At 42.7% G+C, this 27,425-nt stretch overlaps 1 protein-coding gene and 1 long non-coding RNA gene across 2 annotated transcripts; one reads left to right on the forward strand and one right to left on the reverse strand.

Moving 5' to 3' along the window:
- Positions 1-2,761: 2,761 nt before the first annotated feature.
- On the forward strand, positions 2,762-23,313 carry CTNNBIP1 (catenin beta interacting protein 1). The gene is made up of 3 exons (XM_083454425.1): positions 2,762-2,877; positions 4,734-4,824; positions 20,515-23,313. The coding sequence occupies exons 1-3, from the start codon at positions 2,782-2,784 to the stop codon at positions 20,571-20,573; spliced, it is 246 nt and encodes an 81-aa protein (XP_083310551.1). The 5' UTR covers positions 2,762-2,781; the 3' UTR covers positions 20,574-23,313.
- Positions 13,909-17,171, reverse strand: LOC310684002. The gene is made up of 2 exons (XR_014514642.1): positions 15,865-17,171; positions 13,909-15,714 (listed from the first exon to the last, which is right to left on the reverse strand). It is a non-coding gene; the product is annotated as an uncharacterized lncRNA (long non-coding RNA).
- Positions 23,314-27,425: the final 4,112 nt, after the last annotated feature.

A 27,425-nucleotide genomic window follows, 5' to 3' on the forward strand; every position in this document is an offset into this window, starting at 1 on the left:
CTGCAGCCTCCAGATGTTACTGTATGCAGTTCTAGGCAGCATAGTCAAAGGTCAAGGATTACGTGGGTTGTAGTCCAGCAACACCTGGAGGGCCACAAATACTTCACCCCTGGCTTAAGGTTTCCTTCTGAATTGTGCAAAATTTGTCTGAGGGATGGGGCTGGTGTTTCTTGACCCTGGTAAGTGGTGCCACCTGCTGGAAAATGCAGCATAAAATGCTCATTTTTTCCTTTTAAAAAGCTATTTATGTGTTTCACCTGTTGGTGGAAAGAAACGCCTTCCTTTTAATTTCCAGAGTGTCTGACTTGTTCCATAACTCGGGCTATAGTCTGTTGGGATATATCGTGGCTTTAGAAAACATTATACTAACATTCCTTCACCTGGCCCTTCCCACCATAGGTTTGCTGACAAGCTAAATTAAGAGGCATTGCAGGACCCTTAAAAAGTTCTTGGGCTTTGGCAGGTCTCCAATTTAGAGTTCCACATTTGTGGAGCAACCACCCAAATTCATGGGCCATTGTTGGGCAAAGTGAGATCTTCTGTCATATAGTCAACAGACTGGTTCCTGAGGTCACATGAGAAACAGTATGTTGGCCTCAAAGGAGTTAAGATTATAATACGTGATGGTGCCAGGAAGGTGCAGTGACATGTGCCATCTTGCTATAACTTGCTCCATCTCTGAGGAGGAATGCTTCCTTCAAGATCTGGCTAATTTTGAAGCCTTTGGAGAACTTCCCAAGTTTATCTGTTGATAGGTCTAGAGTCACAGTAGATGAATTTGTTAGAGCCTGCTCCCTAATATCCTGATCTTGCTTTTGATGGGCATTTATTGCCTTTTGAAGGGACAGCTGGGTTCTCTTGAAAGATTATGACTTATTTCAGATAAAAATGAATTGTCTAAGAGCAGCAGCATACACTGCAGTTGCCAAACAGGAAACTAGTGAGCTTTTGGTTAAAGTGTTTGTGCGCAGATTTCCAGAACATAGTATCACTTTTTTATTTCGTTTAAACAAATGATATAGAAATTACAATGCACCCAATCAAATATGGATACTACAATTCATTCTCCTTGTATGGTTTCTTGTAGGTGGAGCCCTGCATGCTTTTCCCTAAGCGCAGATTGCATCTTTGATTTCTCCTTCCTTGGCTGTTCTTGATTAAACGTTCTCATAGCCTGAGATTACTAGGCAAGCAGGTAATGTTAGCTCTTGGTCTATTCTTAACATCTTTTTCTTCTTATAAACTACGATCCATTCTGTGCAGTTTGGAGGAACTGAAAGGCTGCATGGATAAACTGTCATCTGTGTGTGGTATCTTAATATTTAGTTAGGCATTCATATTGGTGATTAAGCTAGCAATCAGGCTGAATGTTGCTGCTAATTCATTGTAAAAGTTTATTTGTGAATATATTTATATGCTGCTGTCTCATAAAGATATATCCCAGCAGCTTACAACAATATAAAAACATAAAACCAAATACAGTGGTACCTCGGGTAATGTAATTTCGAGTTATGAACACGGCAAACCCGGAAGTGTATACTTCTGGGTTTTGCCGTGCCGCAGACACAATGCCTCCGGATACAGACTTTTTGGGGTAAGTACAGACCCCCAGGACAAATTAAGTTCGTATCTGGAGGGTCCACTGTAATGAAAAGTTAAAAATAAGTTAAAAGCAAAAAAGAATTAAAAAAAAACAAACCTCAATGAACCATTGTGGGGGATGTACTCTTAATTTCCCGCATAGGCCTGCAAAAGTTTTCAGCAGGTGTTTAAAAGTTTGCACAGAAGGTGCTCACTGAATCTCTATTAGCAGAGTGTTTCACAGTCTGGGCCAATGATACTAAAGGCTTGATTTCTTGTTGTCAAATGAGCCTGTTTGCCTCATGGTTCCCAAGGAAGACTGACTTACCGGAAGAATAAGAAATCAAGATAACAAACTTTTTATAAAAGAATGGAAATGGTTTATTGAATATTTACAGATAAATTGCAAACAGATAAAAACATTGGCACGATTATTGTAATAACCTGCGGTTTTGTAAGAGTATATATTTAAAGTAGATAATTAAATGATCAAATTAAATGAATTTGGATATGCAGAAGATATTAAAAAATAAATTTAAAGAACCGCAGAAAGAGGGGGAAGGAAGTCAGACTTTGAAATGTTAAAATGATTGTAAAATTAGTGAAATGTATAAATTTGAAACGTATAAATAATTTTTTTTTTTTAAAAAGTGAGTTCAATACCTGGTCACTTGCTTCTGTGTCAAATGCTGTTGGTGTGCCCACAGGACTGAAGCATTGTAACATGTTCTCCTGACAGCGTTTTGTTCAAGGCAGCTGTAAACCATTTATTTTCCTGTGGAAAATGAACTTGTCAGCCTTTAATATATTGTGGCCCCAGCTGAGCACTCCCAGGAGATCTAGCATGATAGTCATGACATTTTGTAGCTGGAGTTAAATGGTGTACCACAGGGTTGGGGAACCTGTGGTCCTCCAGGTGTTGTTGGACTACAGTTTCCATTCTCGCTGACCACTGGCTATGTGGGCAAGGGCTGATGGAAACTGGTGCCTCACAGTATCTGGAGGGCCATAGGCTCCACATCCCTGGTTTAGGAAATAACTGCTGCTAACTAGGCAGCTCCTATGGATAGGGTATTGCTGGTTTTAACTGTTAATACTTAGCCTTTTCTTCGCCTGTTATTCTTAACATAGTAAACCATTCTTGTATCTTTTTTTGTTTGTGATTAATATTTAGAAGTCTCAGGAACTGGGAAGAGGGGAATGAACCGTGAGGGTGTCCCCGGGAAGAGTCCGGAGGAGATGTATATTCAGCAGAAAGTCAGAGTCCTGCTAATGCTTAGGAAGATGGGATCAAATGTAAGTATTGCAGGCAGCCTTGTAAACCCTCACAGAAGCTACTAGTTCAGCGTAATTTGTACTAGCCTCTAGTACACCATGCCCATATTAGTTGTTTGTGGCACTCAAGGGGTTTAAAGAGAGAGAGCCATTTTCCAGTTTGCTAAACTTTTCTTGCTTGTTCACCTCAAATTGATTCTTTCTTGTACAGGGCAACTTACAGGGGTAGCTAGTTACAATCATGGACTTTTGTGACTAAGAGCCTCCCTACATTCTTCTATAGCTTTCCTTAGGGACACGGGTGGCGCTATGGTCTAAACCACTGAGTCGCTTGGTCTTGCCAATCAGAAGATTGGCGGTTCGAATCGCCATGACAGGGTGAACTCCCGTTGCTCTATCCCAGCTACTGCCAGCCTCGCAGTTTGAAAGCACACCAGTGCAAGTAGATAAATACTGTAGGTACTGCTGTGGTGGGAAGGTAAAATGGCATTTCCGTGCGCTCTGGTTTCCATCACGGTGTTCCGTTGCACCAGAAGCAGTTTAGTCATGCTGGCCACATGACCTGTAAAGCTGTCTGTGGACAAACGCTGGCTCCCTCAGCCTGAAAGCGAGATGAGTGCCACACCCCATAGTCGTCTTTGACTGGACTTAACCATCCAGGGGTCCTTTACCATTGTTACTGGTTGCTTTCCTTAAAGGTTCCAGTTTCTCTTGAGCAGATGAAGGTGCCACTAGGAATGTTTAAGATCATGATTCTAACTAAACAACTTTGAATGTGGTACAGGATAATATTACTTCTGCTTGATTTCACATCTTTAAAAGGATACAATAATACTAAATATTTGCCCCCAAACCTTCATCCCATAAGAACAAAAGATAAGCCTTGCAACTGGATCAGACTGAAGGACCATCTAGTCCAGCATCCTGTTCTCATAGTGGCCAACCAGGTGCCTAAAGGCAGTCTACAAGGACAAAATGAGGGCATTTTCATTCTCTCACTTGTGATCCCAAGATAATAGCTATGATGACTAATAGCCTAAATCCTAGTAGTTATTTTGCAGATACTACATCTAGGTTTCTGTAATTTTTCTACCTACTCCTTTTTGAAAATTAAAACTGTAAAATGTAAAATGAATGTATGATATTAATAGAGGAATACATAATTTCAGTTGTGCATTCTTTGGTCATCTGCTGGATAAATGGACGCTTGTCTACCTGGGGACTTGTTGGGGACTACTCTTTGGCTTATTTTAACACATAGGCTCTCTTGGTCATTGGAATCCAACCACAGAATCAGGGTACCAATACTATTGGGGGGGTGGAGGAACTTGGGGAAGAAAATTCAAGTGCAACAAAATATTACTTCCCGTGAGCTCAGTGTATTTCAGAAAAAATCATTTATCAAGGGAATGCTTATTAACACACCAGGGATATAGGAGTTATCTCAGCATCCATTGTATGTTAGAAATGTTGCTTAAAGTATTCCCTTAAATGCCCCCCCAACTCACTAGGCTTATAATAAATAATATTTTGTAGCACCTGGATTTTCTTCTTTTCTCTCTCTGTCTCTCCTTTTTTAAATTATTGGGCAAAGTAATTTCATTTTATATTGCCATGTGTAGATGAATAAAACAGTAGCTGTCTCCAAATTATTTTTGATTTCATGGGGATCATTTAGTGTGGTGTCCATTTAGTGTGGTTTCACAAAAAGAGGAAGTTGTTTTTATGGCCCTTTCTTGTGTGACTGGAAGCAGGTACAAGTGACAGTAAGGAAAACTGAACTGAACTGTGATGAATTGTACTCTGAATAGTAAATAAGCACAGACCCTACTGCTGAGTTTCTATTTGTGGATTTGCTTTTCTTTGTCCTTGTACAGTTAACCACCAGTGAAGAGGAGTTCTTGAGAACGTACGCAGGGGTAGTGAATAGCCAACTTAGCCAACTTCCTCAGCATTCAATTGATCAGGGTGAGTAGCAGGGGAAAGGGAGACATGTAAGCTTTCCAAATATTTATTGGTATAAGTGGTCTTTGTGGAAATGCATTTAAATTTATTTTAAAGCTACAGAATAGGTTTATTTATATTATTTTACTTAGGAAAAAAGTATCTGGATAGACTTGTTGAAATAAAACATTTTGTATCTAGCATCTAAAATAATACAGTGAGGATGCCTGTCTAATGCTCATAAGCAGGGAGTTCCAAAGCATAGATGCCACGATGTTGAAAGATCAAGACTCAGGAAAGGAAGAACTTTGTGCTCCCTGTGCTAAAATAAATCCAAAATCAGCAAGAAAGTTAACATAATTTTTTGCCAAGAAAGAAAGCTGAGTCTTGTGCCCCCATAAATTTGTCAAACATTATTCTATTTGCTTGTATTACATTTGTCTGCTGTTGTTTTTGTGGGAAGGGGAAGGAGCTTTTCAAGCCATAGTTTAGCAGCTGAATATGGACGTTGGGACACGCTTGCTACATCCCTTCCGTGGCATGCCAGTCTTGCTTAGGTCAAAGTTCCCTATTAAGTCCAAAACAGAATTGATGTCAGTTTACTAACTTTAAACTTTACTAAAGTTTACTAAATTTAACAGTTTGCACATGAACTAAGATCCCTGTTTGTGAACTAACATTAAACCACACTTCTTCATTTTGTATGTTTATTAGTGATTGCAAACTGCTGTGGAAATTTTAAATTGAAATACAGACATGTTGAAGAATTATTTTAATTTGTCATTCCAAAGTGTGATAGAGTAGAGAACTGGCTTATGCAGAGCAGCCCTCAAGATGTTGAACTCCTATCAGCCCCAGCCAGCATGGTCCGTGGTCAGGGATGGTAATGCATCTGGAGGGCTGCAGAAGCCCTCCCACTGCTCTAAACCAAGAGCATCTTAAACCTGCAGAGCTTCACAGGAACTGCTCTTGAGAACTTCTGCTCTAGGGAGTCACTGCTTTTCTCATTCTTATTCTGTGGACAGGAGAAGAGGTAACCATGGAGGTAATTAAATAACATCAAGTATATTTCAGTGTCTTAATTAGCCAAACTGAAATTGCTTGTCTGAATGGAGATCTTCTCCACTAGATGGCAGTAGCTTCCTCTAAAAACCAATTTCAGAACCTCTGAGATGCTTGAATTTAAAATATTCCCATTTCCCCTAGAAAATAGTGTCTATTTACCTCCTACCCCCCTACCCCTATATCTTGCATCTAGGTGTCAAAGGAAATTTTAAAATCTGATTTGCAAAGCCTTTGATGTGCATCAAAGATCCATCTGAATCCCCTTTGGGGCTGGGTATTAATTTAATGGTTCCTCAGATCCTGACCGTGGAGTTTCACATTCTCCTGAATCCAGCCAGATTTCTAAATTTGCAAACTCAAACTTTCATAGCTTGAGCATACATGAAGGTTTTGCTTTTTTCCATTTAATAGAAATTCTGCCTTTTGCATATTCTGTTCTCATCTGGACCAACTCCCTGCCTGTGCAGTGGCAAACACTGTGGCAGTTGCTCAGCTATGCCTTTGTTGACATAGCTTGAAAGCAGGGAGATGTATGCTGAAGACTGGTTCAATTTCTAGTCCCTAGGCTGGAGCAGCCAACCTAGTGCCCCCCCCCCCAGGTGTTGTTAGACTACAACCTCCATAATCTCTGACCATTGGCCATGCTGAGCTGATGAGAGTTGTAGTTCAGCACCACCTGGAGGGCACCACTTTGGCTACCTCAACCCTAGAAAATGGTAACTGGTTGCTGAGTGGCAAATCTTGTCTTCAGGTAGGGTTACTTTGTCACTTCATCCAAAGACATTGGTCTCTTTATGTGCAGAATAGCCACGCTAGATGATCTAACGTCGGTTATGCTGTTCAGTCTTCATTCTTTAACAGATGGGGTGCGCTCCCATTTAAGTGTGATTTAGACATTTGCCAAGTATGTTGGCAGAAAGGATTTGGAGATGCTTTCAGTTCTGTGGAGGAGTTCAGAGTGGGAATAAGCTGCATGGCTGTCATAGAAACATGGGTGAAAGCTGGAAAGCTCTAGAATTCCCTACCTTGCAATCTGGAAGTGCCGCATTGAAAGTGATGTTAACAATTCACTGGAAGGTAATTAGCACAGTACTTCTCAAAATGCAAGCTGTTCCTCTTGGAGTATTTGACACCAAGGGATATTTTGAAACCAAACTCCAAGGTTTGTTCTTCGGCAGGGGCTCAGAGGTATGAAAGATCTGAAGAATGGAGGCCTTAATCTGTAAGTACATGCCTGAGGGAATGTTGGCCGCCTTCTTTCTCAGTCATCTGTTTTGATCTATTCTGCATTAGTTCCCCGCCTATTAAAGAAGGAGCAAAAGCAGCAGCTCTTGAGGGTTTGTGCTAAGCTGCTACTTGTCAGATAAACTGAAAGGCGTTACACTCTTGAAACGCTCTGTGCAAATACAGTTGGATGCATCTGGGGTTTTTTGCTTTTTAAAATGAAGAGGTTGCAATTAGGTTGTGCTGTTGGTCATTTGCATAATGAGACTGGAAAGCAGAATCTGTGTGGTCGTTAAAGTGGGAGTATCAACTTTGGTGACTCTGCCGCCCTGCCTTGTTGGTTCTTGGAGAGAGCCAGTTCCCTTGGGGAGCACAGAGCTGAGATGCAAATATACTCTGTGCAGATAGGCTGATGGACTGGGCTAGGGGAGCCACTCAGCCTGCACTGTGAATTCTGTGCAATATTCTTCAACCCCAAGTCCTCACTTGGTGTTGGACTGTGACTCCCCATCATCCCCAGCCAGCTTAGCCAGTGATCAGGCATGATGGGAGATGTGGACCAATCGCACAATGGTGGACCCAAGGTTGTAGAGTACTGTTTTAGGGGAAGAAAGTTGCCTGAGGTTTGAAAGTAGACTGGGATCAGATAAGATTTGGATTCAGGGTTGTAATACTTGGTTTTGCTGGGATGCCTTTCATTGTTTTGTGTGTTCCTTCCTGCTAGCACACAGTTAGGATCTTCTTTTTTTGCACATGAACAAAGGAAAAGGATACTTTGAAGGCTATGGAGGAAGGCTTTGCTTTTAGCAACATGCTGTCAGGCCTATGCAGTTGTTTGACATTTTCTTGAGTAACCAGTCATCTTAATGATTGTTCTGCAGTCTCTTTAATGGTGTGTGTGTTTATGTTGCTGAACGCTGTCCAGATACATTATGAGAGGGCAGGGTATGAATACTTTTATAAAAATAAATAAACATACGTTTTGTGTTTTCACCACTCATTCCCAAAATATTGTAGATACATGCCAGAGAAACAAAGATGCACTGATTTGAAGCTGTTACAGTGGTACCTCAGGTTAAGTACTTAATACGTTCTGGAGGTCCATACTTAACCTAAAACTGTTCTTAACCTGAAGCACCACTTTAGCTAATGGGGCCTCCTGCTGCTGCTGCGCCGCCGGAGCCTGATTTCTGTTCTCATCCCGAAGCAAAGTTCTTAACCTGAAGCACTATTTCTGGGTTAGCGGGGTCTGTAACCTGAAGCGTATGTAACCTGAGGTATCACTGTACTGAAAATGTTCCCAGCAGCTGCCTACAGAATTGCAACACCTCTGGTTAGAGAGCCGGTATGGAGTAGTACAGTACATCAATCTGTGGCCCTCCAAATGTTGTGGTACTCCAACTCCCATCAGCCCTAGCCAGTGCAGCCAGAGATCAGGGATGATGGGAACTGTAGTCCAACAACATTTGAAGGGCATCAGTAAAGTGTTGGACCAGGGAAATGCTTGGTCTAATTTTTGTTCTTCCATGAGACCTACTGAGTGACTAGGAGACGTTTGCTCTCTTCTAATTGCAGGGTGGCTTTGAGATGGGAGAGTACTGATCTCCTTGGAGGAAAATAAATAAATAAAGGGTTGTTTTCAAAAGGCAGATTTGTAGCCTTGGTTCTAAAGCGGTAAAGAAAAATTTAATAAGGGAGTTTCAACCACATAAATCATGCTATAGAAAACACCCTGATTCCTAACGTCAGATCATCTTTACAGGAAGCCAGACCACATTATAAAATTGCTCCCCTCCCACCTATTATTGTGATTCCATTATTTGTCACATCTGCCTTTTTCTAGCCCAGACACAGTTGGTGTGAGTCACTCAGCATAGCTTTTGGGCATAATTTTGGAGTCTAATCTGCCATGGAATTGAGCAGCTCAAAGAGATCTGTGTAAACTGGGACTTGCTAAGATGAATCATCTAATGGGAATCTTCACAACTGACTTCCTACTTGGTTTTGTCTGTTCACAAAGTCTGTGTTCATGCTGAACAACAGACATTTCCACTAGTGAATGCAGCATCTAGTGAGCGCCTGCAGCTTTCTCTGCTGTTCATCGCTATTAACCAGTTTCCAAACCTTCAGGGCTATTCAATTTCTTTTTAAAAAGAGATAAATGGCAAGAAAATATGAAAATATTTCCAGAGTGGAAGCTGTGTCACCCCAGTATGGTTCCCCTTTATCATATACATACCCCAACAATACAACAAGAATCCAACAACAGCATACAAATCAATATGGCTAGCCTGATCCAAAATTCCACCCCCTCACACACTCACACTCACACACATAAACAAATCTCACTACAGCCAACCACACCCTAGGCCACCCCAACCTCTCTCATCACCAAGGAAATATAACAAGCGAATAGTTAGAGAACTCATCCAAGTGACGCTGACACAAAACCCCACACATAGAAGGATAGAAGCATTACCACCCCACCCCACTCACCATATCCCTCTCCCCCTTTTCTTTCCAACCTAATACTGCATGCAACACTTATGTCTCACAACAAATGAAACTGATCCGTAGAAAACACAACTTGAAAAAGAGACGATGCATGTATTTTTTAAACTAATAAATCTTTAATAATAAAAAACAAAAAAAGAAGGAAAAGAGTTCTGCACTGAGACAGAACCCCCCTTTTCCTGCCAAGCAGCTAATTATTGGAATAATAATGATAATAATATTTTTTTATTTGTATCCCACCCTTTGGACTGGGTTGTCACCCTAGGAGGGCATGCCTCTTGGAGGTAGTTTGGAGAGCATCGTTTGGGCATGCAGCTGCAGAATTAAACAGGTTTAAGGTTTGCTATTTTGTTTTTTTGTGCGCCACTTGAACTTGAATGCACCATAGCTAGAAGGTGCCATTGTATTGCTGGAGAACCAGACAGGGTCTGTAATGAAACCTGAGGCCACTATAAAAATCAAAGTTCGGTTTGGCAGTGGGAGAGAGGAAGTAAATTCTGCTTGGAACTGTAACTGCAGACACAACTTCAGGTCCTGCTGCCTGGGAAATAATATTCATGTTTCACCAGTTTAGATTCACAGCAATTGTCCTGTGGCAACAGGCTCTTCCACTGCCTTGTGCAAGCTATTTTTCATGTTAAGAATTATGTTGGACTACACAATGGCTTTAAATATTTTTTCCTGTATAGACTTAGGGCAGCTCAATGCAAGATAAAGAGTTAAAATATCTGTGCATGCACACACATGAATGTAGAACAGTCTGGTTAAGCACAAGTCCAGGTGATTTTGCCAAGAACAACTTTGCAAATAGGTCTGTAAAAAAATAAATAAATAGTAGCCCACCTGCTCCCATGTATCATTGGCAGTCATTTGTGCCCTAAAAGTAAACAGCTGTTCCACCTGATCACCTGGAAGCAATTTCTTAGTCTCCACAGGCAGTTGCCTATTTATAAGCTTGGCTAGGGGTGAGTTGATACTCTCATCAGTGAAGGAGCCAGCTATCTTAGGCTCTGCGCCAACAGCTTTGTTTGAACAAGCTGCAACTGAAGCCTTCACTTCAGCTTGGGAGTGATCTTAGGTTCACTCCTCCTGTGAGTTGTTGGTGTAGTAACTGGTGTAGATTCCTCAACTGCTATATGAAATGTTGGACTGAATTCTCAATCTCCAGCAACCCAGTCAGCATTTATTTCTACAGACTGGTTATTTTCAGCATTGTCATTTGCTGCTTATCTGGGACAAATAGCAACAGTGCCCCACCACCTCCATTCTGATCTTAGGCTTTGCTTCTTTACTTCTTCAAGAATATACCAGACCTCACAAGCATCATCTGAAACCCTTCTTGTGTGTCCTATTTGAGAGAGGCTTAGAGGGTGCCAGTAAGGGAGAGGACCTTTTCTGTTGTGGCACCACCACCAGTAGTGAAATGCTCTCACAAGTGAAACATAAACTTTCCTGGCACTGACACTGACATAGTTTATGTGCCAGGTAAAGATTTTCCTTTCCACTTAGGTGTTTGATGGAATTCACAAAGTTTTTAAATTTGGTTGTAAGTCACCTGAGTCTGCTCCATGTCCAGCGACTCACACATGAAACAAACAAACATATAATCAGCCACACAAGCTGCTTACTAAGCACAGGTTTTCAATTAATAGGCAACCTCATCTCAAATTGCCACTTCTGGCCCAAAAAAGGTTAGCAAATCTGGTCCACTTTCAGAAAATAGGATGAGGCAATAAACTTGTTTCTGAACTGCGTTGCTTCACACTGCCTTTTGTGACTCCCATTAAGGGACCATCTTCTATGCTGGAAAATTTCTCTTCTCACAGAAAACTGGCATGTTGAGTTGAAGACTAAGCTAGAAACTTTCTCCCTTACATATTTCTCACTGTATGGCAGAGCTGCCCACCTGCAGCCCAGTGGAACAGTTTTGGTTGAATCTACTGCTTAAACCTCATTTGCACAGTTTGTCTCCTGAAAAGAACTTCTTGTAGCTCAGTGAATTAGGTTTAACTGGGTATTGACTACTTACAAAACTTGATTACCTTTACTAACGTTTTCTAAAAGGTTTGCTTTCAATATCTATCATAGACCAGTTGAAGTTACTGGGCCTCAAAGGGTTATATAAATAGGTCTACCCTGAGTAGGACTAAGACAGACTACAACCTTTAATTATTTCATCTTCACCTAAGATTTTATTCCAGATGATTTGGGTTCTGCAGTGAATGATGGTACTTAAGAAATTAAACAGATGCCATTCATTTCTGCATTTTCCTCTAGCTTCTTTGTGTAATTTGGCTATATATAGTCTAACTGTGGAAATCTTCCTTTCTTCTGTGCAGCTGGAATTTTCTTGGGGTGCTGCTTTGTAAACCCTTCTCTGGCAAAGAAAAGAAAACTGATTTGGGCTGCTGAAATTGGCAGTGGGGCTTTTGGAAGGCTGGGAGGATTATCTTGAAATAAGTCTCCTGTACTTACATAAGATCCACTAGAGATTTTCTTTCCTCTTCTTTTTTAAAAAATGGGGTTTTGGAAGAGAGTGGGGATTGGGATTGGGATGGGGGAGGAAGAAGCATCTGCTGTCTGTTAGATAACTCTGCTCATCTACTTTGTGGGCCATGGTGTCATCTGTTATCCTGTTGTTGCTAGGAGACCCTGCTTCCATGGAATTTCCACACCAAAGGCACCTCTGGGTTTAAAAGTAGTGCACATTAGAAGAAGAAGCCTGCCGCTTGGATCTCCTGCCTTGTTCTGCCTTGCTCTTTTTGGTTGATTTGCCCCCCCTTTCCCCAAAAGGATATGATTCTAGTAGAACCTGCATAGCATCTCTCTCAGTCTTAGCTCTTCCTACGAAGGAGCTACTAGGGGCCTTTGATCTGATTCAGCGGGGCTGCTCTTATGAACCCAGCAGCATCATATTTGTAACAAGAACAGAGAGTCCTCTGTCACCTTTGAGCCCCTTTGTGGACTGGAGCCAAAGCAATAAAATCAGACTGATCTACTCCCAATAAGCAGCTGTCTGTGATAAGTCAGCATAGCAAGAAAGATAGCTGAAAGTGGACAGCTCCACTTTGTTAGTATATATTTGGACTCTGCAGGAAAATGGGACCCACTTTCTACTGCCCCTTGCCTTTCATGGACTTCTGATCTCATTGTTTTGAAATCTTTATGTATATGTGGGTGTGGGTGTGTGTGTGTGTGAGAGAGAGAGAGAGAGAGATCGCCCACCATACAATTGGAGTAGCCTGCAACGCTTGAAAGCTGGTGTCTCAAGAAATATCTGTTTTTAAGACAGATTCTGCAGCTACCTCTTTGGAATTCATCATATTAATAATTTTCTTTTCAAATGCACTCAAGTAGCAAACAGGTATGGATGTTTTTCCAGCACTAGTGTTGTCTAATCCATAAATTTTGACAAAGGATAGAATAGCAGCAGAGGATCGGTTATGACCCTCAAGGTAACGAATTGATGCAAGGTTCTGTACAAAGAGAGTGTACCGTATTTTTCGCCCTATAGGATGCACCGTCCCATAAGGCGCACCTAGTTTTTTTGGGGGGAAATAAAGGGGGGAAATTTATTTCCCCCGCAGGTGCGGGGCTGGGGTCAGGGGAAGCCCGGGCTTCCCCCGACCCCAGCCCCCAAACAGGCAGCTCTCTGCAAGCCGTGGGAGCCCAGCGCTGGCTCCCGCTGCTTGCGGAGAGGTCCGCGAAGCCTGGCCGCGCTGAGCTCAGCGCAGGCAGGCTTCAGTATGCAGGCAACTCTCCGCAAGCGGCGGGAGCCCAGCGCTGGGTTCCCGCTGCTTGCAGAGAGGCCCGCAAAGCCTGGACGCGCTGAGCTCAGCGCGGGCAGGCTTCAGCATGCAGGCAACTCTCCGCAAGCAGCGGGAGCCCAGCGCTGGGTTCCCGCTGCTTGCGGAGAGGTGCGCGAAGCCTTGAGAGCAAGAGGGGTCGGTGCGCACCGACCCCTTTCGCTCCCCAGGCTTCAGTGAAAGCCTGCATTCGCCCCATAGGACGCACACACATTTCCCCTTCATTTTTGGAGGGGAAATTGCATCCTATAGGGCGAAAAATACGGTAGCTCTTGTTGCATTTTTATACTTCCTAGCCTTCTAAGAAGTTCAGAATGGCTTACATTATTATCCTTGGGACTTGTGTAAGGAGGGCAAAGAAGTAAATGAATATAGAAGGTCTGCCACAGTAGTTAAACCACAAACAGAAACTGGTCTTACATTGAATCTTCACTTTTTTACTTTTTAGCATGCCTTTTTAACTTCAGTGGAGTTTGTTTTGTTTTGTTTTGTTTGTTTGTTTGGTTATTGTCTTTGTTGGATCTATCCACTGCAGTTTGACTAATGAGTGGGATTCACCTAATAAGCCCCTTGTGTTTGTGAATGGGGATTCCTCTCCTCCCACTCTGCACTCCCTCCCACTTCAAATTGGCGGGGATTGGGGGTGGGGATAACCCCAAGCAGTGAGGGGGAGGGAGATCATGGCATCCAGTAAACTGAAAAGCTTGTGCAGATGAAACAGTTATAACTGTGCTACATTGAATTCCACCCAGTGACTTCCAGGAAAATAACTTGGGCTCCAAGCTCTCTAGTTTAATTTGGAACTAGGACACTGATCTTTCAGTGTAATTTTGTGTATTTGAGATTTGTACCTCATCCTGTAAAAATGAGAATTTAATAGTCCACATGATTGAGATGTTTTCACTAACTAATAGGTGTTTTGCAGAATGCTTGAAAGATTACTTTACTGACTTTATTTTTCTTAAAGCTCTTTTTAAAGACTTTGCACTTAATTTATCTCAACACACTAAGCTCCTTAGCTTACTAAAGCTTCAGTAACCAGACAGTGGTTTCTTCCAGATCCTTATTCCTCCTCCACTTAAAAGATGGAGGCGAGAGAAAAATAAGATGCATGCAAATTACTATAACTCTTCCAAAATGGAACTCATATGATACAAGTTGCAAAGAAAATACAAAAGAATTCAGTTTTACATTTCATTCAAGCCAACATGGTTCTCAATCTGGATTATAGACTTTTAACTGCTCACTCCACAGTTATTTCCCTTCACAGAATCAATGAATATTGGTAACATCATTGGTGACCATGCTCCAGTAGAAGTGACCATAGGACTGAGCAATGACATCCAAATCCATTTAACCCTATTTTAGAGACTAATCAACTATCTAGATAAAGGATAGCAGAAACCCTACAATTCTATTTTAAGGAATACAACAATAACAGCACCAATTCTACCAGCCTTGGGGGAGGCTATGAAAGCAGTGACAAGAGGTATATGTCTCAAAGAAAGATCATATATTAAACCTCTACAACAATAACCAAACTAGAAATGGAAATTACTGATCTACTAACTAAATATAAAAGTTCTGGTTCAAAACATCTCAGAGTAATTGAACAAAAGAGGCAAGATATAGACTAGAAATTAATAACACACCAGTCAACCTCTTATAAGTGAAACAACACTTTTATGAATATGGAAGTAAAAACTCTAGACTTTTGGCAAACAGATGTAAAAAGAAAAAATCAAGGTCTTTATCTTTTAAAAAGTTCCTCCAGGTGGCGCCCTTGCTCATCTTTTAGAGAGACTGCTCATACATTAAGGTTGAAGTCACCCCCTAGTATGGCTTCTCCCTTTAGCAAGTTTATTGAATTTACGTAATGCCAGACCCTCAAAGTGTCCCTATTTTCCAGGGATGTCCCTGATTCAGAGAAGCCGTGCCAGTTTTTGATTTGATCCTGGAATGTCCTACTTTTCCATAGGATTTCCCTATTTTCAATGGATGAATGTTGGAGGGTATGGTAGGATGTCCCTGTTTTCATTGGAGAAATATTGGAGGGTATGGAGTTATCCAGCCTCCGAGCCGCCTGAAGGCAATCCTGTATAGGGAAGGATTTTTTTTTCAAATATTTAATGTTTTATTATGTTTCTATATATGTTGGAAGCTGCTCAGAGTGCTGGGGCAACCCAATAGGATGTGTGGGGTATAAATAGTAAAATTATCACTATGCAATGGGACATCCCTATTTTCATTGGAGAAATGTTGGAGGGTATATAATACCTTTTGAATAAAATGAAGTTGCTTCAGACTTGGTGCATATACAGATCCACTCATTGTCCCATTAATAAAAACATATCTACCATTATTGTATTTCAGAATTGAGTGAATTTTAAAGGTTATTCCTTTGCCAAAAATGACTGCTACCTCCTTGTCCTTTATTTGAACCTGGTGCTGTCACTTGGTGTTGAAACCAAGTGCCACTGAGGATTTTAATTTCCCTAGGGGATTTGTAAATCTGTGAGTTTCTTTTTTATAGGATCACTAATTCCCCTCGCGTTTGTGTGGTGTTCAGGTTTTCCCTTTTGTGCTACTAACAGTTAGTAAATTGTAATATATAATAAACATTATAAACACGGATCTCAGACTTCCAGTCAGAGGAACACATTTTCGCAGATGATGTGTTCCGACACCACCACCTCCCAATCTTTTCCTGCTTTTCCCTGTGACCACTCATCATCGTCCCACCACCAATCTCCAGGCTCTGAGCCTTCTTCTCTTGGTGGTTCCTCTGCTGGCTCCCACCATTCCTTTGCATCCAACCAGTCCATGACACTTAGCAGCCGTGCTTCCTTTCTAAATCCAAGAGTACTCTGTTCTGACCAAAATGAGCCTGTGGGTGGTGGGTCTGTGCTTTCTCTACTCATAACTAAAGCAACTTTGCAAGACATAAAACTGTTGTCATAACCATCTCCTTACTATTGATCTCTGCCCAGGGGCAATGCATTGCTTTGAACTAAGTTGCCAAAAGATAGTAACTTAAATTAATCTTCCATCAGCAAAAACTGCAAAGTGGCTTCCTTGAGTGTCTTTCAGGAGGAAGAAAAAACTTGAGTCTGTTGATGTGTTGCATTTGGAACTGCTCTCTCTGCTATCTAATCCTTTTAACCAAGAGGCTTCAAAGAAAGCCTTATTAAAGGAAATAATCCGTTCATGCAGGCCTAATTAGTTTGTGTGGGGCCAAGGGGGGGAAATGCTTTTGTGTTATCAGTTGCACTTGAATGGCAAAGATCATTTTTAAAACTAAAGATCAATTGAAGGCTTAGCTAAACATCCGCAGCCATGTGGGTGGGGACTCTTGGAAAGCATGCCGCTTCTTAATTTGATTCTGATCATTGCTGCTAGAGGATCTGCAGATGAAAGTACCAGCAGCTTCCTCTGTGTCAGCCTTGGGAGGCCAGAAGTTCTGCAGCAAATTAAACATGGCACAGACATTCCCCATAAGACCACCTTGCTGTCCAGAAGCCTGCTTTAAAGAGGGGCTCAAGGCTAACTAGATGGATCATCTTTCTCCTCCCACCCCATGTGTCCTAGAGCACCATTTCTCAGCCTGCTGGGCTAGGGATTACTAGTGGGCCTCAGTGCAGTTGCCTGTCCCCTAACCAATGGCAGCCGCTCCCTTCACACATGGTATACATGCATGCATGGGAGCAGGAGTGAGGCTGTATCATACCAAGTTAGAAGGGAAAGAAGGAGAGGACAGGGTAATAGAAGAGAGGGGATGAGGAGGGAGGGAGGGAGGGAAGGAAGGAAGGAAGGAAGGAAGGAAGGAAGGAAGGAAGGAAGGGTGGGCAGACCAAGAGAGAGGGAAAGGAGAAGCCAGGAAGCCGCTCCTCCATTCTGTAAAGGAAAGAACTGGTTGTGGCATTGAATTGAATTAGAAAGAGGGAGATAAATCTTTTCATAATAATAAGCAATAACTATAGTATAATATAAAAACTGGGAATCAAGAGGAATAGAATAATAAGAGGGAAACTATTAGAGGAGGAGGAAGTGAATGTAAGAGCAGGAAGAGAGATAAAGGAACTATCAGTTTGCGGTTGAAATAGGGTACAAGTGTGAAAGGAGAAATGACCCGAAATTAAGTAAAAATATTTTGAGGTCCTCTTCTCTCCTAGAGCCTCTGAAACAGCAATTTCTGCCTAAAATTGAGAGTCTGAGTCACAATATGACCAAATTCAATATTTTCCTTAGCTTTTAAGAAGACTGAACTATGGAACCTGCTGTGCCAAATAATTTAACTGTTTCCAAAGAGGGGAAATGATTGTGGTAATAGCCGACTGATAACGTCAGACTCTGCCTCCACCAGCTGCCGTTTTGTGACTGACTTCAGCCCTGCACCCCATTTTGTAACTAGTCATGTCGATAGTTTTTAGGCCTCTTAGGTGGGTCCTGGGGGTGGAAAGTTCTGTTGTAGATCTTGGCCATCCTGCACTGCATTCCCAGCAGTGCACAAAAGTGGCTTAACTACCAGATGTGTCACTGTGGCCAAATCGAACACCTCAAGGAATGGGCACAGCTGGTGCACTAAATTTAACTCTGCTAGTGCACTCCTGGCCACTGAAGAAACCTGGGCACCCATTCTCAGGACTGAGTCTAGATGTACGTCTAAACTGCAAACCTGGGTTTTCAGGGGGAGTTTGATTCCATCCAGCACAGGCTGATTCCTTATTCCCTGTTCTCCCTTCCGACTGACCAAGATCGCCTCTGTCTTGTCTGGATTAAGTTTCAATTTGTTCACTCTTATCCAGTCCATTACTGATGATAGACGCTGACTTAGAACCAAGACAGCTTCCTTTGATTTAGGTGTCATCAGCATACTGGTGACACCAAACCCTGAAACTCTGGACAACCTCTCATGTAAATGTTAAATAGCATGGGGGACAGAACAGAACAGAACCCTGAGTGACCCTGTAGGCCAATGACCAAGGCATCAAGCAGGAGTCCCTCAGCACCACCTTTGGGTTCGCTCCTCCAGGATGGAACAGCCACTGTGCAACAGTGCCTCAAAGTCCCATCCCAGCAAGACAGTCCAGAAGGATAACATGGCCAGTAGTATTGAAAACCATTAAGAGGTCCAGCAGAGCCAACAGGACACACTCCCCTTGCCCTGTTCCTGGCATAGGTCATCTACCAAGGCAACCAAAGCCGTCTGTGTCCTATAACCAGGCCTGAAACCAGATTGAAATGGATCTAAGTAATTAGTCTCCTCCAGAAACCCCTGAGCTGAGATGCGACCACACACTCTAGTACCTTGCTCCAAAATGGGAAATTGGAGACTGACCAATAATTTTCTAGTACAGTGGGATTCAAGGAGGGCTTTTTCAACAGAGGTCTTATAACTGCCTCCTTTAGGCTCACTGGAATCCTGCCTTGTTGTAAGGATGCATTGACCAGAGGGGCACCCCCTTGCCAGCCCTTGTGCAATGATCTAGCACACATGTAGCTCTCACATTTCCAAGGATCCTGTCCACATCCTCAGGCTGTACAAATGGAAAAGTATCAATTTCTGGACCAGCAGAGGCCAAAGTTACATCCACTGGACCTGTATCAACTATAGCATCCAAATCAGAAAGGATCCAAGCAATTTTGTCTGCAAAGTACTGAGCAAATAGTTCACAATAGGTCATCAAGTGGGTGCAAGTTACCTGTTTTATGGAATAGTGGCTTGTTAGGGTTGATGTAGCCATTTGGAAAGCCAGCTTGCCTGTATTGTCTTCCTAAGTGGGGAGAAGGCTGTTTGTGCTTCCCCCAGATTTTGATCTTCTCATCTTCCTAACAGGACAGGCTGGTTGCACACAGACTGCAGCAAGTTACCACTTGAAGACTCGGGGATTGCACTCATCCAGGGACTTTCCTATTTGTGTGGTTTCTGGAAGCAGTAAAGCATTCCATCCCCATATTACTTCATAAATGTCTTGCTATAAAAGAAAAAGAACTAGGAACTTCCAGGCACAGGCCACTGGAAGATAGGAATAAGGGAATTTTACCAAGACAGCAAGGACCTTGTGTAACAGCAGGTGTGGTGAAGTGGACTGAGACAAGTTGCTTCCCTGTAATTAAAATGCTGCTATTATTATTATTATTATTATTATTATTATTATTATTATTATTATTATTATTTTATTATATTTACGTTTATGTACTAGCTCCCTGGGAGTTTGAGGTTAGCATACATAGCATGGTCTCCCTCTTTTATCCTCACAACAACCCTGTGAGGTAGGTTGGGCTGAGAAAATGTGCCTGTCATCCCACGCTTAACCAGTTATTTTCAATGCTAAGTGGAGATTCAGACCCAGGTCTTTGCAGTTTAACAACACTAATCTTGTACACCACAACACCTCCAGCAAAGCTAGGATACCCAGTAATTTATAAGTAGTATATATGGATGATTTGAGGAAAATAGCTAGCACTATTTAACCTTGCCCTGTAGTCCTTTGTCTCATATTCAACATCACTCAACAGAGCAAGTAGTGAATTTTCTAGCCAGTGGGACAAAAGGATCAACATCTGTCTGCATATGATACAAGGGGGGGTTCAAATTAGGGAGGAATGGGAGGATCACTTGTACAACCCACGCACAGCACTGCTGGCTTGTGCATGCCAGGTCTCTGATCTGTCATCTTTGCTATGTTCTTTTGGATTTCTGAGTCATTTAACACTTTCAGTCATCTTTAAAAAGAAGCACTTTAGCTCACTCTCAGAATGCACTGTAGGTTTTAATTATAATCAGTGTTTGGGAACAACATTGATTCCTCTGAACACAAGGTGAAAATAAGGTGTTATAACTTGCATTTAACACTCTCTTTCTCTCAAAACCTTGTAGCCAATAATTTAAAAGCTCCTCAAAGCCTGCAGACAAACAGTGATAAAGAATAGTAATTATCTGCCCTAATAATGGGCATATTTCTCTTTCCCCACAGCCCCTCCTAGCTTTAGGGAAATAGATCTCCTCACAATGCAGGAAACTGGCTAGCATGTCTTACTCTTTGTCTAAGCAAATAAAACCTACCTGTCCAATAACATCCCATTTTTTGCCTTTCCTCTACAGGTGCTGAGGATGGGGTGATGGCATTTTCCAGATCGGAGACTGAAGACAGACGGCAGTAGCTTGAAGGGCTGTCGGAGCAATTCAGAGCTGGAGCAGGGCAAATAAGCTCTAGGAAATCAAGGAAGATGGCCGGACAATCATGAGTTCCTTTGCCCTCCCCTGATTTTTTTTTTGTCTTGTCCCGTGGTAGCCTTCCCCAACCCATTGAATTCAGTTTTCCTGTTACCTGACCTTCTGAATGCATTTCACAGCCGTCTGTTCTGTATGCCCTGTTGGTGGGTCAGCAAGGCAGTTTAAATCAAGGACAACTCTAGGAATGCTTTCATGATTGGCTCCCCAAAAACAAAAAAGCGGACTCTGATTGGCTAGCTAAAGGAAGGAAACTTGACCAATGGAAACACTCCCCTTAATTTTTAATTTTGTATTTTTAAGAATTATTGCTGACATCCTACTTCTAAAAGCCTTCAAGCTCTGGTGCTTATTTAGGTCATGCTTGTGTGTGTTTTTGGAGAGGGGCGTGGCTGTGTGAGACTGGAAATGGACTGTTGCTGCTGTTTGCAAAATGAGTGGCTTTCAGGTGTTTTGCTGACATCAGTGTTTTCCTTGCTAAAATTTGTAGGGGGAGGGAAGAAGGGTAGAGGGAATTAACGTATTTAGTTATTGCTTCACATTTATTGTCAAGGTGGGAGGGGGAAATGTTTTGCCATATTTATTACACATGCTTGCTTGCCTTTTTTTTTAAGAAAAAAAAGGCTTAACTGTTGACTTCCTGTTGGCTGCAGAGTCTACGTGCAGCTGACTCTTTCACGCTGGTCTCCTCTGTTCTTCAGTTCTCCTCAAGAAATTGTTGCTTGAAAGCATGTTTGGTTTTCTCAATTCTGCCCATGTAGGAAGGAGGTGGTTGGAAGCCCTGACAGTTCGTTTAGAGTTGTGAAAATGAGCCTCTGCTGCAAATTTGGGCAACTCCATTTGCACCTTGCAGAAGGCCTGTCAGTACTATGGAGGAATTCTGTATTCCCAAATATCTGTGAGTTGCAAAGTGTCAAACTGGGAAGGAGTGCGAACCAATTATTCTAAGCAGTCTGCACAGTTTGATCTTTAACCTGTTGGCTGCTTCACATGTGGCAGTGCTGTAAGAGCCTGAATTGTGTAACTTTGGCCTAATGCCTGCACTGACTTAGTGAGATGAAATTGACAAGTTCCTCCAATTGGGCTTGGTTTTGTGTGCCTGTTGATCTCTTTGGAGGCAGAGCATATCCACTGAAAATATCCAAGTGGCTTCAGGTGATACAACCTGTTTGTTGAAAAACGGAGACAATGACATTAATGCATGTTAAAACCCTGAAGTTCTAGGAGTTGTTTTCTGCCTATATCCAGGAGTCTCCCCCCGTGCCATGAATTTTCACAGTACTTCCAAGAAGGCACCTAGGTGAGATGGTACTGATGAAGTATTTGAGGGGGTGGGGAAACATTGAAGGGGAAACTTGTGGTTTCACTGTCTTTGCAGGAGAGATCATTATCTAGAGGAACCAGCTTGAGAGCCTGGCTGCGGCAAACCAGAGTTTCCAAGTGCCCTTGGCTATGAGGGTCCAGGTGCTATTGCTATCTGTATGTGTGTGTGTGTGTGTGTGTGAGAGAGAGAGAGAGAGAGAGAGAGAGAGAGAGAAGAGAGGAGGAGGAGGAAGAGATACCAAGAATAATAGCATATGATAAGAGATAATATACAGAAAAGAGGAATAAAGGCGATCCCAAATTAATTGGTCTACCTGCAAAGAGCAGGTGTTCCCTCTCTGGAAATGATACTTGAGTTTTGATTTGCAACTTCATAAAAGTTCCCAATGTGAAAAGCCTCAGTTTCTTGGGGCTGATGATGACACCTGTTCAAATAAAACCAGCAATAAATGCAGTTCACCCTTGCCGTTCAGGTTTTATTCCCCATGACCGGTTTTTTAATGTGTCAGAAAGGACAGCTCTTCATCCCAATTATCAGGGTTTTGTTTTGTTTTGTAGCATGACAAAATGTGCAGCTTTTGCTCCATTGAAGAGAAGCCTGATGCTTTCCCTCACCCAAACACTTCCATGATAGGGAAGTCGTAATTTCTCTAAATCTCAAAATGAAGTGTGTTGTCACTGAGAGATTCCCTTGCACCAAGCTGTCACTTCTTTTGCAGTGGCTGGTGGATGTGCTAGTGTCTGGGTCACCTTTCCCTACCCATCCACCTCTTTGCCATTAAATGAACTTCATTAACTTATTTTTCTCTTTTGTGTTTTACTGCAATGGAGGCTGAACACTCCCCTGTGAACAGAAAGAAGTTCTTGTGAAAACATGTGGTCCATTAAGGCCTCCCTATCCCTGCTGTGACATCGCCCCAACATTTCATTAATCTTTTTTGCCTACTAGAAATCTTCTTTTCCTATGCTCTCCCACAGATCTTCCACTTCTTTTTTGTTTTTAAAGAAGAAGCAGAAAGTCTATTCCACCCTGTGCTGCTTCTGCACTACGTATGTACCTCTGTTGCACAGGAGGGGATTGTTGCCCAATTTGTGGCCCGTTCAACGACTAAAATATCTGCTGGAAATTCAGTGAACAAGTTCAACTAGTAGCTTGCTGGGTCAACCAGGCAACACTGTCGCAGCCTTGTTGTTTGGTTGCGGCCTGTGTTCCATTGATATATGGCATTTCCAAGCTGTTGCATCTTTCTAACGAAGCAAACTTACATGTTTCTGTGGTTTTTAAACTTTTGGAGGGCTAAAAATGTAACTTGAAAGGGTTGAGGGAAATACACTTTGTAAGAGCTGTTCCTTGCTTCTTGTTTTATATTTATCCAACTGAACATGAAAAAGTCCTTGTATTGCTCTTGGGTGAGATTTCAAGTTCAAGATCCAAGTTTTAAAAGCACACGCCCTCCTTATGCCAAGAGGGAGGGAAATAGTTTGGGGTTGCAGCCCTGCACACACTTACCTGGCTGAAAGCCCCATCAAACTCAATGGGACTGTTGGAGTAGGCATCCATGGGTTTCTGCTGTTAATGCAGCCATCTCACTCTGCCTTCAAATGCAGCCCTAGTTTACACAATCATGTGCTTTCTTCCCCACAGGGCAACTCACAGCTTCAAAACAATAGCAGTAGAAGCAAAATAGACAGTCTGTAAAGCAAAGTTAAGGAACCTGTCACCTTCCATTTGTTCTTGGACTCCCAGTCTCCCATCAGCCCCCTCCAGCAAGACCCAGTGGTCAGAGATGATGGGAGTTGGAGTCCAGTAGTATGCAGAGGGCTGCAGATTCCCCCCTGCTGTTTTAGGGCTTTAAAGATTATAAACAGCACTTTTAGCTTGGTTTGTCAATACACATGGAAAAGGATTGATAGGCAAGAACATGGTTTAGTATCTGAGTCACATGATCTGAAAAATGGGCCTATTCCATGATGAGCAGCTGACTGAAGGACTGTTGTGTCTGATGTACTTGGACAGCTCTGCCTCTGGCATCATAAACACAGTGGCTTTACAAAGGAAGGTCATCATATGATAACTGCCCCCAACCGCTCAGCTTTTCTCTGCCTCACTAAATGTGCCCCCTCTACTTCCCAGCTGCTGCCTGAAATGGACACGGGTGTTTCCAGTCACTTTTTCTTGTGTGCTCTTTAGAGTTAGATGCCTATCATTACATTAGCAAGTAGGCCATTTCTGTAAAGCGGGGCGGGGAGGAATTGAGAGTCCAGAAATGGGATCTGCTTGTACAGCAGGATGCAAGGTTACTTTTATAATCAGAGGTGGCCTTTCGATAGAATTGACACCCAACAGGAGATGTGGCATCAGAGGGAACGGCTCATTGTGGCATGAAATGGAAGCCAGGTTTCCCCCCCCTGCTGACTATGCAGTGTAATCTATTTTCGGTGTTACACAGTGACCACCTAATTGAAGGTACTGAGAAAAATACCCTTGCATATGATGAACCAGAGTTTAAGCTCGTTTTGTGTGCTCTGCCTGCCAACTTCCATCTCCAGCTCTGTTGTCTTAGGGCCTTTTCAACAGTACTGATAGGCCCAGCTGCCCCCATTGCCTACATTCCAAAAGGAAAAATGTGTTTCATTTGTTCAGTTTTTTGCCTTCTCTTCCAAAGGAGCCCCAGGCCAGAAACCACCGGATAACAAATTATATAATTAAAACTCATAATCACAGCTAATAATATTAAGGTTGCCAGGAATATTCAGGCATCAAATGTCCAGGTAAGGAATAATGCTTTTAATTTACTTCTGAATATTAATGATGGGGGGGGGATGCTCCTTGCTAGGGAGGGCATTCCACAGTTGTGACACCGGCACCAAAAAGGCCCCATCAGAGCTCAGCATTGGATTGTAACAAAACAATTCCTAAAACAATATACTGTAATGTGCAATTCTATTTAATCAGCTCTGTAGGTGGGTGAGGGGAGATTTTTCCCTATCTTAAGTACTTCAGATGAGCTAAGTGTGTGCACGCTTCATTTTTTACCTGTACAAACCAGTGAATGAGGGCAGTGAGACATAAATCTGTCCAGTGACACCCAGAATGGTAAATGGAGATACACAGCTTTCCTGAATGGACACACCCCAAAATTCAAATTGGATTGGAGAGCAGAAGGGCTATAAATGTAAGGAATACAGAATGAAATGAAGGTGAGCTATGGCCTATTAACGTACAATAATGTAAGTGGAAAATGAAACAACGTCCCATTTTGAACAATGCAAAGCAGAGATTAATGAAACAACCCAGGCGTCTCAAGGAAAGGAGGGGCTACGAAGGACAGCAGAGGGCATTGGCCAGCCTTTCATTGAATCTGGGAGCAGAAACTGACCTCCAGCCCTGCTTCTAGTTGATACCACCACCTCCCCAGGCCCAGTTTAGAGCACCCAGAAACTTTCTGGAACAAAGCAGTACCTCTATTGCTTGGAGCCAAATCTGACACTCCAGGTGTGTCTACCTGGCCCTTGAGACTCCTGGCCACCCCACCCCCATCACTAACCCTGCTTCATACCCTCCATTAACATTTTTGCCTGGATGGAATATGTCCCTGAGCTCTGATAAAGCTTTTTGCTAATCTGGATGGAGGATAGAGAACTGTGTGTGTAGAAACCAGCCTGCTCTACCAAAAGGTAAAATTTATCACTCCACCTACCTTTGCCTCGGGCTCTGTCCACCACTAGCATGCGGCCCCTGGAAGGTGGCTCAGAAGGGAAAGTGGCCCTCTGGAAATACCTCCCCACCTCTGCTCTCTAGAACAGTATTTGGTTGTTTCAAAGGAGAACCTGAGGTCCGTTGCTCCTTTTTTGCTCCTTTAGAATTTTAACATTCTTATATCTTGTTTGAGGCACTAGGAAGTGGGGGAACTTTTTTTTTCCTTTTAAAAAAATGCTTTTGTGCTGCAGCTTTTCTATAAGCCGCTTGTGAGCCATGGAGGGAAAAGACTAATTAGACTGGACAGCCTGGTAAGCCTCACCAGCAGAAGCACCCATCTGAAAGGGATTGTGAGCCGAGTGTTGGTCTACAGTCATTCTGAGCTGCTGTTTTACCAGATGGGGATCTAGTGGAATCCACCTGTTTTTTCCTCTCTGCCCCCTGCTGCCTGACCTTGCTTTGACCTTCCCAAATTCTAAAGCAGATGGTGGAGAGAGACATGATAGAGAGAGGTGTGTACAATATGTGTGTGAAGAAAGCAGATAAGGAGACACTCCCCCCCCCCTTCTGTCCCATAAACTAAGAACTGGGCCATTCAAGCTGAATGTCATAAGTGTCACGGCTGACCAATGAATTGGCTTCTTCACACAGCTCTGCACTATTGATCCCACCAGATTTATTTCTTATTTCACAAAATGTTTCACTTGATTGTTAAAAACAACAGTTTACAAAACACTGAAATTACCGGTTAAAAATACCAGTTAATAACAGCTATTGAAAATATGCAAGCATGTTTCAGCTTGCTAAAACTAAGATGTTCCTAAAGGTAAAGGGACCCCTGACCATTAGGTCCAGTCATGGCTGACTGGGGTTGCAGCGCTCATCTCGCTTTATTGGCTGAGGGAGCCGGCGTACAGCTTCCGGGTCATGTGGCCAGCATGACTAAGCCGCTTCTGGCGAACCAGAGCAGCACATGGAAACGCTGTTTACCTTCCCGCTGGAGTGGTACCTATTTATCTCCTTGCAGTTTGACGTGCTTTCAAACTGCTAGGTTGGCAGGAGCAGGGACCGAGCAACGGGAGCCCACCCTATTGTTCAGTAGAGAGGGAGTTCCATTGACGTCTCTGGCTGTGCATTGTGAGAACAATTCTGGTCCAAGCGGGCCATTGGCCTGATCCAGCAGGCCTCCTCTTATGTTGTTACAAAAAGAGGGCTTGCCCTTCCTCTTTTTAAAACAAAAAAAATGCAGTAGCTGTTCATTTCATGTGAAGAGCAGCAAAGGTAGGCGTGCTACCTTTCAAAATGAGAAGTCCTGATTCCCAGGATGCTCCCAGACTCATAAGAGTTGGAAAGGACCTCAAGGGTCATCTAGTCCAACCCCCTGCGATGCACAATTCTCAACTAAAGCATCCATGGCAGATGGCCATCCAAGCTCTGCTTAAAAACCTCAAATGGATTTTAAGCTGGATTTACTCTTGTTCAATCTGGATTCAGGGATAAGGGCCATAACTTAGTGGTAGAGCATCCACCTTGCATGCAGAAGTTCCCAGGTTCAATCCTCAACAGCATCTCCACATAGGACTGGGAGAGACCCCTGCCTGATATCCTGGAGAGCCACTGTCTAGTCAGTGTAGTCTAGACAATGCTTCCTGTGTGTTACTGTGAATCAGGTGATGCCATTGTCAGAAATCCAGGACTTTTCCCAGTGGTTGCCACTTGCAAGCAGGGCACAACAGCTGCAGTGACAGTCTCTTGTTCG

The sequence above is a fragment of the Podarcis tiliguerta genome (assembly GCF_965153285.1).
Source record: "Podarcis tiliguerta genome assembly, chromosome: 8".
Lineage (NCBI taxonomy): Eukaryota > Metazoa > Chordata > Lepidosauria > Squamata > Lacertidae > Podarcis > Podarcis tiliguerta.